The sequence below is a fragment of the Sebastes fasciatus genome, chromosome 9 (genome assembly GCF_043250625.1).
Source record: "Sebastes fasciatus isolate fSebFas1 chromosome 9, fSebFas1.pri, whole genome shotgun sequence".
Taxonomy (NCBI): Eukaryota; Metazoa; Chordata; class Actinopteri; order Perciformes; family Sebastidae; genus Sebastes; species Sebastes fasciatus.
The window spans coordinates 15363300-15381595 of NC_133803.1; the positions used below are offsets into that span (position 1 = coordinate 15363300).

The 18296-nt window shown below is 39.8% G+C and overlaps 1 protein-coding gene across 3 annotated transcripts in view; it reads right to left on the reverse strand.

Annotated features, from left to right (window-relative positions):
- Positions 1-417: 417 nt before the first annotated feature.
- The window catches only part of rgs7a (regulator of G protein signaling 7a), an 89867-nt gene continuing 71988 nt past the window's right edge, over positions 418-18296 (reverse strand). The window contains exons 5-18 of one of the 3 annotated variants that reach the window (XM_074646234.1): positions 15500-15606; positions 13902-13953; positions 12087-12151; positions 11678-11754; positions 11394-11475; positions 9771-9845; positions 9521-9619; positions 9153-9214; positions 8694-8804; positions 8449-8574; positions 5121-5307; positions 4822-4911; positions 3090-3126; positions 418-1707 (exon numbers count right to left, since the gene is read on the reverse strand). In XM_074646234.1, coding sequence (XP_074502335.1) covers positions 3106-3126; positions 4822-4911; positions 5121-5307; positions 8449-8574; positions 8694-8804; positions 9153-9214; positions 9521-9619; positions 9771-9845; positions 11394-11475; positions 11678-11754; positions 12087-12151; positions 13902-13953; positions 15500-15606 — 1154 coding nt within the window. In that variant the 3' untranslated portion in view covers positions 418-1707; positions 3090-3105. Of the gene's footprint in view, positions 1713-3089; positions 3127-4821; positions 4912-5120; positions 5308-8448; positions 8575-8693; positions 8805-9152; positions 9215-9520; positions 9620-9770; positions 9846-11393; positions 11476-11677; positions 11755-12086; positions 12152-13901; positions 13954-15499; positions 15607-18296 lie in introns of all 3 variants that reach the window. The other 2 variants (XM_074646233.1, XM_074646232.1) reach the window with 2 other exon arrangements.

The following is an 18296-nucleotide window of genomic DNA, read 5'->3' on the forward strand; positions in this document are numbered from 1 at the left end:
TTTTAGTTAGGGCTGTCAATCGATTAAAATATTTAATAACACTTAATCACCATTGTCCATAGTTAATCTTGATTAAACGCAAATGAATCACACATTTTTAACTGTGCAAAATATACCTTGAAGAGAGATTTGTCAAGTATTTATTACTGCCATTAATATGGGAGTGGGCAAATATTCTTGATTTATGCAAATGTATGTATATATTTATTATCGGAAATCAATTAATAGCACAAAACAATTACAAATATTGTCCAGAAACCCTCACAGGTACTGCATTTAGCATATAAAATATGCTCAAATCATAACATGGCAAACTCGCGCCCATCAGGCAACAACAGCTGTCAGTGTGTCAGTGTGCTGACAGTGTGCTGAGCCCACTACAACCTAAAAATCGCAAGTTGCGTTAATGTGTTAAAGAATTTAGTGGCGTTAAACGATTTGGTGTTAAAGCGTTATTATTGAGTTAATTTTGACAGCCCTACTCTTAATGTTATCAAACAAAGAGAAATGATCTCCTCTCGTCCTAAAATGGTCCTAAATCGATACTAGAGTACTTCCTTGTTTTATGAATGAAGCGGTACAGTTGAAGCAGCAGTGCTGTGTGTGTTTCATTAATCAGCGACTGTCATCTCTGCAAACTCCACCCCAAGAGTTCCGGTACTTTCAGAAAGTACTACCCCCCCAACCAGGGCCTTTTTGGGGGGCAAAAGGTCCCTGGAACTTAATTTAGACCCTGGTCCCTGCGGTCGAAACGCAAACAGTTCCTTGGGGGAAAAGGCCTGCGGTCGAACAAGGCTATTGCTAAAGTAGAACTTTGTGCGTTCAAAAAGTTAGAAGAAAATCCATAGCCAGGCCATAGTAACAGATAGAGGGCCAACTTTAATAATACAAGTAAGTAAAAGTGTCTTTAAATATGGTATAAAAATAAATGCAGGAGAGAATAACAAAGAATTATGTTCTACATAAGACAGGAGACAGCATTTTTGTAATTCTGAATGTGACTTTACAAGTGCAATGAAAACCATATGTGCTAATTATTGTAGTGCAATAAAATAATGCAAAGCAAATTAAATGCACAATAAATAATCATAATAATAATAATAATAATAATAATATATATGTATATATATATTGTATATTCATTCTGCACAACACTTCCCATAGCGTGACAAAGTATCTGTGACCTCAGATCATGTAAAGCGATGACATTGGTTAGAGTTATCAGTTTAAGCTGTCATTTTATTTATTTTTTTCTATGTGTTTTTTTCTTTTTCTTTCTTCTCTCTGACATCATTTGTTTCAGCTGGAAGTGAGAGAGGGGCCTTCGGTCCAGCAGTTACGATCGAAAGAGCTGGAACGCTGGGTTTGATTTTTCTTCAATGGCATTTTCCATCTCGCCAGTCTGTCAGTGTCCTCACAAGTCCAGCCAGCAGTGCCTCCCTTCTGAGAATACTGGAAATATATCAGGTACTGTAAGAGGAGAGAGAAGAAGGAGCATCCTCTCCATGGACATGCAACATCCGGTGGACAACAGACGAACAGACGGTCCGGCTCATCGCCCGGCTGAGCCGAGAGCGGATGGACAGACAATGATGACGAAGAGATGAGATGGTCCCCCCCCCTCTCCATGTCCCAGAGAGAGAGATGGCATTGATTTGAGCATGATGGCACACGACTGGTCAGCCTCTTGGATGCTAGTGGTTTCCCCTGCGCTGGGAAGGAGAGGAGAAAAACAGACAGGTGGAAAAGAGAATGAGGTCAGTATGTAAATGAATGAGAGAGAATAAATGCATTTATTTTCTGGTTGAATAACAATATGAGCAGCTGTGGACATGATGCTGGAATTGCACATTTTGTATTGCATGCACTGTGCAAAATTTAGGATTTGAACTGAATGTAAATGTAACATTACTTATAGTGTGTATATTTAAAACCTGTAAAGGTGCAAAAAAGAGTGTCTATCGCAACATATCTACAGTAATTGGCAGTATCACTGACAATACAACAACAAACTGACAATGTAGAGCAATGGTTTCCAACCTGTTTTCCTTGAAGCCCCCAAATTGTATATAACAAAAGCTGAACCCCCCAACCCCACTACTGAGTAGTGCTACTAAATAGCAAAATAAATACCTTCAAAATAGTTTTATACACAGACTTATAAACGTATAAATTAGGGCTGTCAATTGATTCAAATATTTAATCGTGATTAATCGCAAATTAATCACACATTTTATTTATCTGTTCAAAATGTATCTTAAAGGGAGACTTGTCAAGTGTTTAACACTCTTATCAACATGGGAGTGGGCAAATGCGTGCTTTATGCAAATGTATGTGTATATTTATTATTGCAAATCAATTAGCAACACAAAACAATTACAAATATTGTGCAGAAACCCTCTCAGGTACTGCATTTTGCATAAAAAATATGCTCAAATCATAACATGGCAAACTCAAGCCCAAAAGACAACAACAGCTGCCAGTGTGTCAGTGTGCTGACTTGACTATGACTATGACAAACTGCATGTGATTATCATAAAGTGTGCATGTCTGTAAAGGGGAGACTCGTGGGTACCCATAGAACCCATTTTCATTCACATATCTTGAGGTCAGAGGTCAACCGACCCCTTTGAAAATGGCCATGCCAGTTCATCCTCGCCAAAATTTAGTGCAAGTTTAGAGCGTCATTTAGACTTCTTTGTGACACACTAGTATAACATTATTGGTACCAATGGATTCCTTAGGTTTTTAGTGTCATATGATACCAGTATCTTCACTCTAGCTTTAAAATTGAGCCCGCTACAACCTAAAAATCACAAGTTGTGTTAATGCATTAAAGAAATTATTGGCGTTAAAACAAATTTGCGTTAACATGCTATTATTGCATTAACTTTGACAGCCCTAGTATAAATTATCCAGTGAGTGTCTTACTATGATTTTAGTTATACATGAGCAAATCTAATTTTGACAACCTCAGAGCAGACAAATTCTGGTGCACCCCCTGTGATCTTTGGCGCCTCCCTAAGGGGACCGGACCCCAGGTTGGGAACCACTGATGTAGCGATGTATGATTTTGTATTGGACATTACCTGTAAGCAAGAGCCTTCAGAACAAGTTCTTACTTTTCTGTGGGGACAAAGACAAAAAGGACACGTTAATTGAAGTAATTTTACCGCGCAGAAGATTCAGGGGTCCATGTTTAAATTGTAATATTTAGAGAATAACAAGCCAGATATACATGAGCTGCACTTTCATTTCAGCTTACCTCAAAAACAGAATAGAAAAAGAGTATATCAGTATAAAGCTATTAAAAAAGTCTCTTCCAATGTAATGCATTCACATGATATTTGATCAAAAAACCCTAGCTAGAATAGCACAATCTTCTTTGTCAGAATGACAAGCAGGGGAAGTGTAGGAGGCATGAGACAGAGCAGGTTCAAAACACAAAAATACACCTGTGTTATTCAGAATTATTCATCATGCTATGACAGCCTCTGGTATTCATGATGGTTTGTACAAACCCAACAGGAGTCCTGCTCAGCTACTCCATCATCCACACCTGAAGCAGACTCTGGTAATGTGCTGCATTCTCTCTATCTGCCCCTCATTGGTATTGCTGGCATGCAGGTGCCATTTTGTTCTTTGGTTTGACCTTGTTTGAACCTTTAAGTTAAGGAACTCATACCACATACACTTCTGTATTCAGGAATAGTATATCCATTTCAGACACGGTACATTTTTGGGGGGAGACATATAATTTAATCATTATTAAGCAATATTATTGTTATTAAAGGAACAGTGTGTAGCATTTTGGGGGATCTATTAGCAAATGGAATATTATATTCACAACTGTGTTTTCATTAGTGTGTAATCACTAATCAACTATGAATCGTTGTGTTTTCGTTAGCTTAGAATGAGCCTTTCATATCTGCATAGGGAGCGGGTCCTTTTCACAGAGTCAGCCATGTTTCTACAGTAGCCCAGAATGGACAAACCAAACACTGGCTCTAGAGAGAGCCTTTCACGTTTTACGTTACCTGAAGGCCGCCGTAGTTCTCTGACTCACTTGTGAAACTGCGGTAACGTGAGCCGCAGAGGGCAAAATCATGGTACCGCCAACTGCCGTCTGACTTCCATTGCTCCTAAAGTAGTGTTATTATGGTAAGGATGGCCTCCGAGCGAGGTGACCGGCATTACCACGGTTTTACACTCAATGGCTCACATTATCGCAGTTTTGGAAAGGGAGGGGTGAGCTGAGGGGTACTCAGTTGGTTGCAATCTGCAACCACACCACTACATTTCGCCAAATCCTACACACTGTCCCTTTAACACAATAAAAACTGCAGGTAATTTCAAGGACTTGCTTGGAGCGCCAAATCCACATCCAACTGTGCAGCTCAAGACAGACTGGCCTTTAATTAGGAGTTAGTGGAGACCAAAGCACAACTAAAAAGAACACAACTCCAGTGGGAAGATCATGTTGTTCTAAACCCAGATTGATTTTCTGCCCCTTAGTGGTGAAAAAGATCTGTATATACTCACTGAGCAGGATTATATCAACCTTGGCCCTGTAGCAGAATATATGTCACTACAGGTGAGTGCAACAGCAACGTGTGAAAGGATTACCGGCAATGGGCTTAAAGTGTGATTTAACAGACTTTGAAAAGGCGTGAGTGTGGGTGCCAGGAGGGCAGGTTTCAGCATCACTGAAGAGTCTGTGTATACATGCAGTGTATACTGTATATGCATATATTTCCCTGCATCTCATCTTATTTTCAAACTAAGACTTGTATTCGATGTTTTGAGCCATGTGTTTTTTACCTTCTTCTTGGCCTGTAATAACTCCTGGTAGGCACTGGAGCGGATGAAACGGCTGTAAGAATCACTCTTCATCAACTTGTAGATGTGTTCCTGTTGTAGAAACACATCAAGTGAAAATAATGTACAAAGGCACAGGTAATTTATAAAATTGCCAGGGGTGAAGATGTTGCTGTTGTATCAGTTGTAAAATACAGATTCAGATCACATGTGCACTATGCTCATGTACAGTGTAAAATTGTACATAAGCCACTACAGACGTAAGCTATGGATGTGATTTAATGTATTTGTATCGTTTGTACCTGTGCATCCTCGAAGGCGTAGCGTCCAGGATCTTTGACATTCTGGGTGGTTTTGTCGTAGCTCTTGGAGTCCACGTTGATGGCACTGGGCGCTCCTGGGGCTAGGAACTCCTGCCAGATCTCCTGAACCCGGGTTGGAACCTCTCTGATGGGACGTTTCTTTAGTTCCTGGACCGCTAGCCAGAACCTACAGACCAAAGTTAACGGTAAGTAAAGACAATCTTTTATGCTCATTTTCAGGTGCTTACTTGTATTTTGGGTTTCTACTAGAACCTTACTGGTCAAAAAAGGCTTTATTTTTCTCATACCAGCTGTGCTGCAGCACCTCTTTTCACCCTCTGTCTGAAAAGTCCAGTTTGCTCTGATTGGACATCTGGCCCACTATTATGATTGGTCAATCGAACCAAACTTTTAGGACTCCACTCCAGCTCCGTTTTAACTAGCTCTATTTGAGGGTGTGCCAATCTAGCTGCTAGGCAGGTATTATGCGAATGTATTACTTGGTGACATCACCACGTTACGGAAGAAAAGGCGAGACTTCCATCAAGGCGTTTCAGGCAGTTCATGGAGCAGTGCTTCTGTGGGGGAGAGTAACTCCCTTTGGCCTGGACTTTGGGCTTTGTAACTTTGCAGACCTTTCGTATGCACAAAAAACTATATAACACACTAAAGGTAAAGGAAAAGGCACAAAAGCATAATAGGTCCCCTTTAATACAGTAGCTCTGACCACAAATTGAAAGTGGCACCAGAATTATTAAGCAATATAAATCAGTCTTTATGTACACATTTTGTTTAAGAAAATAATCTCCAATAATAATTAAATAATTCATTTGAAAAGCATCTATTTTACAAATATTACATTAAGGAATCTGGTCCATCATCTTATCATCACAGAGGAGAAAAAAATACATGGTGAGAAGTAGAAGTAGAAGTTTGCCTCCGCAGAGCCTGATTTAATAGTGAATATTTGCAGCACCATGCAGCAAGTTAAATTTAAAAAAGTTACAGGGTTAATGTGTCCATTATTAGCAGTATTATTAGTGATACATCCATTCAATTATGGGAGAGTTAAAACGATGCTCAACTGATTGAGATATTAAATTACAATTCAATTAAACTGACCACATTATCAGCTTTGGGCAGAAACAATACAGGCATGTACCATCAGAGGGAGCAGGGGAGCTATCCTGCACAGTGTTCATATTTAGCTGTTTGCATGCATCTTTGATACTCTGCAGTATTCCTGTTACCATGAATAAACCGATTAACATAATATTCCTTCCCACCTGTGTTATTCTGGCCACAGCTACAACTGAGCATAAAAAATCTGCATCTAACAGCTCTCCCTGCTTTGATTAAACAGTTTCACTGTAGGTTACCTCTCATGCATGGGAGAAGCAACGACCCTAGTAATAACAGTGATAGTTGTTAGCATCCCATAATTATGTGTACAGACAGTAAAAGCCTATTCAAGTGAAATATTAATGATCATGTCTGTTATCATCAGAGAACCACAAATGTTCAGTTATTCCAATTTAACCATATGGGCATGTGCAGTGGGAAAGCATATACTGTGAGTGTTTCGTATAGTGTATGTGAACATTTCATATTCGTGGTTGTGTCTGTGTGTGTGTGTGGGGGGGGGGGGGGGTTAAGTGTGAGTTAAATCCTGCAGTCTCTCACGTGTGCATTGAGTGTGCGTGTGCTCATAGTTAATCACATTGTGGAGACCCATGCGGAAACAAAACACCGGTCCCACGAAAGTTAACCGTTTATTTTAGGCTTAAGACTCGGTCTGTGGTTGAAGGTGCAATTTGCTCAGGTTCAGGCAGCTGTTAGAGTTGTGATTCGGCATGTGGCAATTACGGTTAAAGGCGCAGTCTGTAATACAAATCAAAACACATAACTGGATCCTGCTATCTTTCCAGCTATAACAGTAGAAAGTGACTAAGTACATTTACGCAAGTACTGTACATTTTTAGCTACTTCACTTGAGTATTTCTACTTTATGCTACTTTTTACATTTTTAATTATATTTCAGAAACAAATATACTTTTTGTACTATTTATTTGACAGCTTACTGGTTGCTTTGCAAATATTATACATTAAACATATGATCATCTTATAAATTTGATGAATTATTATAGATTAAACTATAACAATAAATTAGGGCTGTCAGTCAATTCAACATTTAATCGCGATTAATCGCAAATTAATCACTCATTTGTTTTAACGGGAGATTTGTCTTTAGTATTTAATATTCTTATCAACATGGGAGTGGGCTAATATATTGCTTTATACAAATGTATGAATATATTAATTATTGGAAATCAATTAACAACACAAAACAATGACAAATATTGTCCAGAAACCCTCACAGGTACTGCATTTAGCATAAAAATATGCTCAAATCATAACATGGCAAACTCAAGCAACAGGCAACAACAGCTGTCAGTGTGTCAGTGTGCTGACTTGACTATGACTTGCCCCAAAACTGCATGCGATTATCATAAAGTGGGCATGTCTGTAAAGGGGAGACTCGTGGGTACCCAAAAAAAGCATTTTCATTCACATATCTTGAGGTCAGAGGTCAAGGGACCCCTTTGAATTAAATGGCCATGACACATTTGGAGCGTTATTTAACCTCCTTTGCTAGTATGACATTGTTGGTACCGATGGATTCCTTAGGTTTTGCAGTTTCATATGATACCAGGATCTTCACTCTAGCTTTAAAACTGAGTTGCGTTAATGCGCTAAAGAAATTAGTAGCGTTAAAACGAATATGCATTATTATTGCTTTAACTTTGAAAGCCCTACAAAAAATGTCATCATGTAAAATATTATTTTACACATCACTGTGGAGTAAACATGGCAGTAAAACGGTCCGATATTTTAAAGGTGCCAAATGCGAGATTGGCTCTCAACATGGTTACGGCTGAGCAGGCGGCTAGCAGCAAATGGTGCTAACAGCGCTAACAGTGACAACATTGTTGTCAACCTGGTGGGTTCCGCGATATCACCGGTCAGGATGGCATAATCAGTTGTAACTGCCGTATGAGAGCAGTGCAGAGCGGCGGCCGAGAGCTAGCCAGTGAAGCACGCTCAAATTTACTAACATGCACTAAAAGCATGTGCTTACAACACACACAGAGGGAGCGTGACTTCAATCACTGCTCAGGTAGACATTACTCCTCTATATCTTTATCTTTGCTATATTAATGCTCCTGACATCAAAAAGAGCACCTTTAAATTAGTTGAGAACCAAAATGCTTTTTTTTATTTGGATATGAGTCACACTGTGTGAGTGTGCATGCATTTTGGTGAGTACCTGAGATTCTCTGAGCTGAACTCGGACTCCAGGAACTTGAGGAACTGCTCTCTCCCCACCGGATCTTTGAGAACCTCATCGATGCCAAAAGCCCACCTCTTTACCCTCTGCTGGCCTGGCTCCTTACTGGCGGAGGACACACACAAATGCATCACAGATACACAACAAAACACATTTAATATATATCAGCTAATCTCTGTATCCATGTAGGCTATATTGCTGTTTCTCTGGAGACATGCACCCACCTGGCTTCAAGCTCCCAGAGTGTGGCGTCATCTGAGATCCAGGGGTTGGATGGATCTGGAGGCGTGAGGAAGGGGTCGTATTCGATGTACTGCTCTGTGTAGGCCAGTAAACTGAGGAGAAACATAGAAAGCATATGAATGACAGCGATCTGTACTACTGGCGGAAATTTTACGTGTATTATAATCTATTTATCACATCTAGTGTAATTTTGCTCCAGTGAAATTCTCATTCTTGCCGAATGCACCTCTCTTTTCAGTGCATGAAATGACAAATCAACACTTTGTGTGCCATCCAGTATCTGGTATCATCAGCACTGACGCTCACTGAAGGCATTGTCTGGGCCGGATCACTCTCCAAGGTCATCGGCGCTCTTAATTCCACGCCGTGTTAGGCCATTTAAAGGCTCAATAAACAGATCGATGGCTAAACTGAATAAAGACACAAAGAACATCGCTCACCTCTCTGCCACTTTGGACATTTTCAGTCGATGCCTGTCTAATTGCAATTGCCAAAAGGCGATCTGAAACCACAGCAGGGAACAATTAGCATGCATCACTCTCCACAAATTCACAAGAAATTGTTGGTTTGCAAGTATATTTACATACCAACTGCATGATATTTTTATTATTTTACTCTATGTGTGCACTTTAAACTCTGTATTCATTGTACTAAGTTATGTACATATCACATTTTTATTAAAATGTTAATGTAACTATGAAGTTATAGATGAAAAATAAGAACTGCAGTTACAATGTGAGTGTTAGCATTGACTTCAAATGATTAAAGATCCTATCTTTAGTGGTAGAGTGCCACCTGCAGGTCTAACCTGTTCCTGCAGTTCTTCTTGTGTCGGCTGCTTGGCCTCTGGGGCGGGGGTGTGGGTTGGGCTGTGGGTACGGATATCATTCTGCAGCCCATACACAGACTGAGACGGCAAAAAAACATGAAAACAAAACAGAACTATCAATAGTAGAAGTCTCACAGCTGTTGACAAGCACAGCAAGGAACAATGAGCCTGTCTGTGTTACAATGTTATCGACCCTGACCTTAAAAGAGAGTGTGGAAATGTACTGTACCTTTCTGGTTTTGTGGGGGTTTTTCATTCTGGACGACTTCTTTATGTCAACTTCCGTCGTATTCACACATCCGGGCTGTGAGAGAAAATCTTAAAATTCAGCTAATTCAATTTAAAGGTCCCATATCATGCTCATTTCAAGGTTCCTACTTGTATTTTGTTTCTATTAGAACATGTTGACACGCTTTAATGTTCAAAAGAAACTTTATTTTTCTCATGTTATGTGTCTGAATATACCTATATTCACCCTCTGGCTGAAACGCTCCGTTTTAGCGCATTTCGATGGGATTGCAATGGAATTGCGTTGCTAGGCAATGGTGCCTTCAAATGAAACTCATGAAATTGTGTTTACAACATTGGAAGTCGTGTACACAATAATAAACTACATTTTAGTCTCATCGTTTCTTGTCAAACTGGTCTAACTATTGTAGATTTGTGACATCACAAATGGACAGAAATCCTGACGGCTTGTTTCAAAGGCACAGTTTTCTGAATAATGGCTGTGTGTATTTCTCTGTAGATTGAGTGTTTCGATACTTTCACAGTATCCATATATCACTTAAATATGCATTATAATATAAAACACAAGAAAAACTCACTTTTTACAATATGGGACCTTTAATTATTACAACTTCAGCTGTTTATGCTTTGCTCTCCAGCATGACGCCCCAAACGGTGAAGGTGCAATTTCACCACCGTGATATGATTTTGCAGGTAATATAATCCAATATGGCCCTGCGATGGACTGGCGACCTGTCCAGGGTGTACCCTGCCTTCGCCCAATGTCGGCTGGGATCGGCTCCAGCCCCCCCGCGACCCCTAACGGGATAAGCGGTTGCAGATGGATGGATGGATAATCCAATATGCTTAGCTGATTCTGAGAAGTCTCCAGGACAATGTGTTAGATGGTGGTTAATTAAACATGAAATGTGCCAATCCTAGCAAAACAAGTAAACCAGCGGGAAATAGTGTGCAAATTCTGGTTGATTGAACAAGTGGTATAATCTCGGTCTCTTCCAGAAGAACAGAGCTAAGTAGCTCGACAGCATCAGTGTGAAATTTGAATTAATATTGATTATGTTGCTCCAAGGACGCATAAATTGAACTTATTTTCCAATTAAGCATGGAGCGGCGGCTTTCGGAGAAATACGGCAGCGAAGATCCTTTAACCTCAGGGGGTAGGGGATAAATGCTAATGCTAAGCAAGTGTGTGTGTGAACGAGGTAAAGAGCAGCAGTGAAGCTGATGTGTTGTGGCAGCTATTGATGTGGCATTTCATGTTTACAGTATGACAGAGGAATACATGACAGAGGTGTGCTCACCTCTTTTGCAACATTCCTATATAGCTTGTGTACATGAAGTGCATTTTCAAAACATTATTTCTTTGTCACACAGCTTGATGCATCCTGTGAAATGTGTGCAATGGATTAAAATAACCCAGAGTGATATATCTACAGTATGCAATTTTGATTCTATGTGTGTGGTTTGAGAGTTATCAGTGTGAAATTATTTTTTCTATATCATTCAGTTTTGCAGGAACGATTAAGATGATGTTGATAATGTCAGCAGTTGTATCAGTGACAGCAAAGGTGGCGGTGACGACAACATCAGTAATTTCACTCACCACTGGTCTGTGTACGTCCCAGAATGCTCTTTCCTGACTGTCGAGAATTTTCCTCTCAATTTTGTCTCTTTTCTTATCCACTCTGAGGAGCAAAAAGGCAGTTCAGTACTGTTTTTTTTCAGAGCATGTAGCTTATTCCAACACATGTATGATGCATTTACTCCATCCTCATCTGTGAAGTTGTGTGCTGGCAATTACAGGGAAGTTGGAGTAAGTTTAATCATGTCAGAATGAGGGTGTAAGAGGACTCACTCAATGCGTGTGTGGTTCTTATAGAAACCTACTTCGCTTGTGCTTCTGCTTGCATAAAAATGAACTCCCATTTCCTGGCGAAAGCTCTCTGTAGCCTTGCTAAGCTCTCCTGCAAGTAAAACAAAGAACAATAAAGGGGGGTGGGGGTGGGGGGGCTTTTGAGGGATTTGGGCTGATTATGTTTATTGTGCATGATGTGTGTACAGTGCACGGCTGGATACCATCTTTAATGTTCAAAAGAAAAAACCCTGAGTATAACTAACCCGGTGATTCATTTAATAGCTTTGGTGAAAGGAGAGTTACAAATGATGCAGTGGCATACTAGAAAAAAAACAAATGTGCTCAGTGTCAGTGCGAACAAAAAGGCAAGAGATAAAGCCTGAAAGCAGAACAGATATGTGAAGAGGGGAGCGCTGACACTAAACGACCTCTTTCACTTACCGCTTCGTAGTCTGCAAGCTCCAGACGTGCTTTATTTTGCATTGTTCTTTTGCAGAGGTAAACAGCTGAGAGACAGAGAGAGATCGGTATTACAGAGAGAACGGGATCCCAGCTTGGTTTTAACAGCCTTAAGTGGCCCTGCGTTTACTCATTTAATCCTCTCAACTGCACATTTAAACTGGCCTGCAAACCACAAAGGTCACTGGCTTTGCATGGTGTCTGAGCGCCTGTTACAGTGTGTGTGCATGTGTGTGCGTGTGTTTGTGTGTGCGCCTGACTTTTGATGTCTTCCTGTGCTATATCATCATCCCTTCATCTCTTTGTTAACTGACCATTATGTGGAAGCTTCATTATGCCATTACACTGTTTTCATTAAGGGGCATTATTCATGTGAATCTGTTGCTACATCTGAGACACTCTAACTTCCTCTATAACACTCACGGGATGATTCTCACAGCGAGCCTTAGAACAACTCAAACAACAGATGAAAAGACCTGCAAAGCTGCAGCTATTGGCTCAAACCATTTTTTGGCACCATGAAATGTCTATCTCTCCTCTCCTCTGTAAACAATGAAAATGCTCATCCCCGTGGCACCGTTAAAACCTTCGGCCAACAGGTGCACATATACAAACAAACATCCCTGGTTTCCGTTACTGTAATCAGTGTGTATCTGTTAGAGACAGGCAATTGGCTGAGGACAATAGAAATAAGCAGCCACAAGTCAACACTTAACTTCCGTACCTAAGTTACAGCACTTCTGGAGTTATTTTAACCCAAGCCACGATCTTTTCCTAAAGCTAACTAGATATTTTTTGTCCCGTAACTTCTGTACTTAAGTTACGCACTTCCAGTGTTATTTTAAGCCGAACCGCAATCTTTTCCTAAAGCTAACCAAATAGTTTTTGTCACGTAACTTCCATACTTAAGCTTTGCCACTTCCAGTTTTATTTGAACCCAAACCGCGATATTTTCCTAAAGTTGACTAAGTAATATTTGTCACATAACTTCCCTATTTAAGTTACGGCACTTCTGGTGTTATTTAAACCAAAACCATGATCTTTTCCTTAAGATAACTAAGTAGTTTTGTCGTCTTAACCTAACCAAGTCAATCTTTTCCTAAAGCTAACTAAGTAGTTTTTGTCACGTAACTTCCGTACTTAAGTTACAGCATTTCCATTGTCATTTAAACCAAAACCCAGATTTTTTTCCTAAGCCTAAATTAGTAGTTTGTTGCCTAAACCTAATCAAGTTGATCTATTCCTGAGCCTAACTTAGTAGTTTGTTGCCTAAGCCTAACCAAGTTGATCTTTTCCTCAACCTAACTAAGCAGTTTTATTTTGAAAAGACTGGAGCAGAAATTGACAGGTGCGTCACGTGTTGCTGGACATTTGTAGGAAAACGCCCGAGAAAAACGTTGTTGAAAGTCGGGCTGAGCGCAATGAAAAAAAGGGAAATTTGAGCGTATATACACAAATCAAATAGATTCAATTTTGTGACTATTTCATGAACTGCCGTGAGACTGTGTTGAAGTAAGATAGAAAGCACACCATTATTGCATGCCAACTGCACTATGCATGATTCTAATTGTGGGCCAAGCATCAAAAACGAAATGTGATTTTATGTTTCTACCTACCATCTTCATACTGCAGTTGCATCATTTGTGTTTCATCTTTTGAATTTTTTGGCAAACACCAACAGTAAAAAAATATCTACTGGACAAATGCACTACACAAACAGTCATTGCATCATCAGCCCCTTTAGTGCTGCACAATGCACAAAGTAGGAATTAGACTATAACAGAACAGCTCTCTCACCATAGTCTGTGTTTTCTGGTTCCCAGCAGTTTGATGGCCAAAAGTATGGAGTCTGAAGGGAAAAACAGGTCATTAAGAAACAAAACGAAAAGAAACCTTACATCTTTGACAGCGTAGCGAACCACATGGTGTTTCGAGTCAAAGTGTGCACTGTCATGCACAGCCCTGCATCTGTCACAATGAAATATTTTTGTTGTTGTATAATGGTTTCTGAGTAACGTCTAAAGCACATAAGCTCCTTTCCGCCAGCACTGAAAGCAGACACCAGCATGAATCTTGACCCTCCTCGGGCAGCGCTGTATGGACTGGACTAGCTTCAGATGAAAGCCCATTACACGTAAAGAGCAAAGCGAAGTCTGCCACTAACACAAACAGCCTTGGGCATTGATTTACTTTGGTTAGTTGTGTGCTGCACACTTGGGGGAGCTCGCTGGGTGCAAAATCACTAAAACTGTCAATCCCACTATTGACAGTCAGAGTGATGTGTTTTTTTTTGTTGTTTTTTTCATAAACCAGTAAGAGCTATGAGGCACAGCGACTCCTCATCACCGTTTTGACTCCAGCATATCACACAGAGGCACTTCAACAGATTTATCATGACTGCAGCTATTCGAGTTGGAAATTTGTCATGTGTAAAGTGATTTCTTTGTATTTTTATTTTCAACAACAAGGAAGGAGCTTCAGACGTTTTGTATTAAAATGACAATACGTATTACTTTGGTCGTGTGTGTGCGTGCCTGTGTGAGCATGTCTGTCTGTCCACGGCTAATCTCGCATATCACTCATCAGCCTAATATTTTTTGAGGTTATTTATGACTATGTTCAAGGACCTCTCGTGGTTGCAGTAACACACACTTTTTGAAGACATATTTTATTGACAGTTTTATACAGTCATTAACTGTGAACTCCTCACTACTCTGAACCAGCCGGTAGGGGTCGCATTGATCAACAACTGCTTCAGTTTGGACTCTTGTATGTGTTTCCACTATGTATTATGAATTGTTTCCCTCTTGATTTGCATGCCTACGTAATGCCAAATTCATACCATACAATTCATGTGTTTCTTTGTAACATAGGTCAACATGTCACAGGAGTCACAGGACCCGTTTACTGATTGGCTGTGGGTCCTCTCTGTGCTGCACTTCGCCCAACTTTTGTTTGGCCGCCACAGAATCAAATGGACCCAGCTCGCTGAAACTTGGAAGCGGCCGCTGCTCACTGGCAGCTTGCCGCAGGCCACGATTCGCCACTGCTCTGGTGTGAATTTAGCGTAAGACTATTACTATTACTACTATTATTAAGACAATTACATGTATGTACAGTATGTATGTATGTATGTGTGTACATATACCTGTTGCTGTTGAATTAAAACCTTCTGTTCACACCTAATCAAAAATTGTTGTTATAGTTGTCTATAGTTCATGTGATGACATACAGTAACACATGGTAAAGCCTGTTTAAAAAAATAATCGCATGTAAAGCATTTCCTCTTCTTGGGTCATTTTTAAACATTGCCATAGATATCTAGAGACTAATAGAGATGTAGTAAGATCCTTCGACACAAATAAGAGCCAGAAAGTACAAATTATTATTCTTACCTGAAACCTATAGAAAGTACCATCATCTTTGAGAGTGAGGACGTGGTCTGAGATGGGGAAGAAGTAACCATGTGCAGCCATCAGAGTTCCTAGGTGAAGAGCCTCCACTGGGACAAAACACAGACAGGAAGTCTATTTACAACTTGGTATACTTTCAGTCAGTTTTCCCATGTACACCAGCATATACAACGTTGCATTCATGTATATATAGCATTCACACACGTATCGGCGTATTTTGGGAGTGTGTTAGATGGAATGGGCGTGGAGCAGGAAGGCGCTGTCTTTCACAAGTTTAATTCAACAACACAGATATTATATAGATATTCTGTGCTCTGAAGGAAACTTTCAGAAGGAAACCTCATTCAGAAATGTGTCTTTGTGCTAAGCTAAGCTAACCGGCTGCTGGCTGTAACCTTATGTTAACAGACTGATATGAGAGAGGTATCAATCTCATCATCTAATGGCCCTTTATCTCCTTCCTCGCCCTTAACTCTCCACCAGAACATGACTAAGCGCATTTCCAAAGTGTCAAACTTTTGCTTTAAGGATCAGGGTGATAAGGCCTCACCTTTAATATAAATGATAATTTATCCTCTTTAAACACTCTTTATTCAGCTTTATACTCGGGCATTAAAAGATAAACCTGCTTTGGGATCTCTTTCATTAAAAGAAGATTCTCTGATTATCCTGCAATCAATAGTTCCTCATCACAGATCCTGAGCCAGCATGCTGTTTTTTTTTTTTTTTTGTCACATAAGCTAATTTTATTCACCTTTCATCCCCAGGTAGAAATTCATTGTTGACAAGAATGAACATTAGGATCTGAATAATGAGCTGCTGCTCTAATAATAATAATAATATAATAATAAACTTTATTTATATAGCATTTTTCTTAACAGTTTTAAAAAGTGCTTTACCAAGGGAAATAAAACCAGACAGATAAAATGAGAATAAGGCTAAAGGACAGGAGCACAGTGGAAGTAAAGACAATAAAATGAAAAAGATCAGATAAACACTTTTTCATCAGCCCGTACAGCTCGCACTTATTTGTTAATAAAAGTGTAAATTGTAGTGAAACTGACTCAATACTTTTAAGTCAACAATATCAGGGACCAATTTATTTATATTATAATAAATACATTTATTTATGAAAATAAAATCTTAATTTTTGTCTTAAATCTAGGGCTTTCAATAGATTAAAAATATTTTATCGTGATTAATGTCCTGATTGTCCATAGTTAATCGTGATTAATCGCAAATTAATCACACATTTTATATCTGTTCAGAAGGGAGATTTGTTAAGGATATAATACTCTTATCAACATGGGAGTGGGCAAATATGCTTGTTTTCTGCAAATGTATGTATATTTATTATTATAAATCAATCAACAATACAGAACAATGACAAATATTGTCCAGAAACCCTCACAGGTACTGCATTTAGCATTAAAAATATACTCAAATCATAACATGGCAAACTCAAGCCCAACAGGCAACAACAGCTGTCAGTGTGTCAGTGTGCTGACTTGACTATGACTTGCCCCAAACTGCATGTGATCACTATATGAAATGGCTTCTATGGAGGCTAACATCATCACACATGAATACCATAAGGCTCATTGGATCCACAAGCTTTACAGTGATACCCAATTTATGCAATTCCAAAACTGTTTAGGGGCCACAGTATGCAGTAATATTCAAAAAAACATTTTTAGAACAGGCGAAAATAACACATTTATACTACATGCAAAACACTGCATGTTTTTTCCCCAAACTGCATGTGATTATTATAAAGTGGGCATGTCTGTAAAGGGGAGACCCGTGGGTACCCATAGGACCCATTTTCATTCACCCCTTTGAAAAATGGCCATGCCAATTTTTCTTCGCCAATATTTAGCATAAGTTTTGGAGCATTATTTAGCCTCCTTCCCAACAACCTCCGGAAGATTGACTGCATTAATGCTTTAAGGAAATTAGTGGTGTTAAAACGAATTTGCGTTAACGCGTTATTATTACGTTAACTTTGACAGCCCTACTTAAAACCATTGTGATGTCTGATGTGTGTTGCGGTTTATGGGGCTAGAATTAGAGTTCTGGGGGGGTTGAACCCTAACTCTAGAGCGATGGCTGGGGGCTTAAAAATCTAAATTTTGCCTAGGGCACCAAAAGGACTACAGCCAGCCCTGAAAAACAGTATCATAGACTCTGGCACTGCTTTGACAGGATGGGCAGGTCTCCGATCCAACCAAACAGCACAGCAGGAGGCCTCGCTGATTAGCCCACCTTCAGCCGGAGAGGCGGAACTCATCAGTCAAATCACCTGGTGTTGTGCTTGGTTGGAGTGGAAACCTGCTTCCCTCTGGCGCTCGGCGGCACTTGGCCGTCTCTCCCTGATTTAAAACCATCAGATAATGAAAACATGTAATCATCATCAACTGGGTGTCTCATCTGCCTCCAGTTATTCCCCGCTGCTCTCAACCTGTAACCCCTTCATGGTGTCGACATCTATTATTCATGTTACTATAATGTGTTGACATTCCATCTTAACGCTGCCCTTTTCTCGGTCATTATGAACAGCAGAGGAAACAGTTTATTTACATGTCGTTTCATACTGTAGTGTCTACTTCAGCCATGCAATTTGATTATTTATTGAATTTTTGGTGTGAAGCCCAGGGGAGTCTAGCAGTAAACTGTGATCTTAACACACTAATAAGCTAACAGATGCAAATGCTTGACATAGTCCAAGCAGGCAGAGTTATGAATGCTTTGACAGGAGCTTACTGCATGCATGCATAAA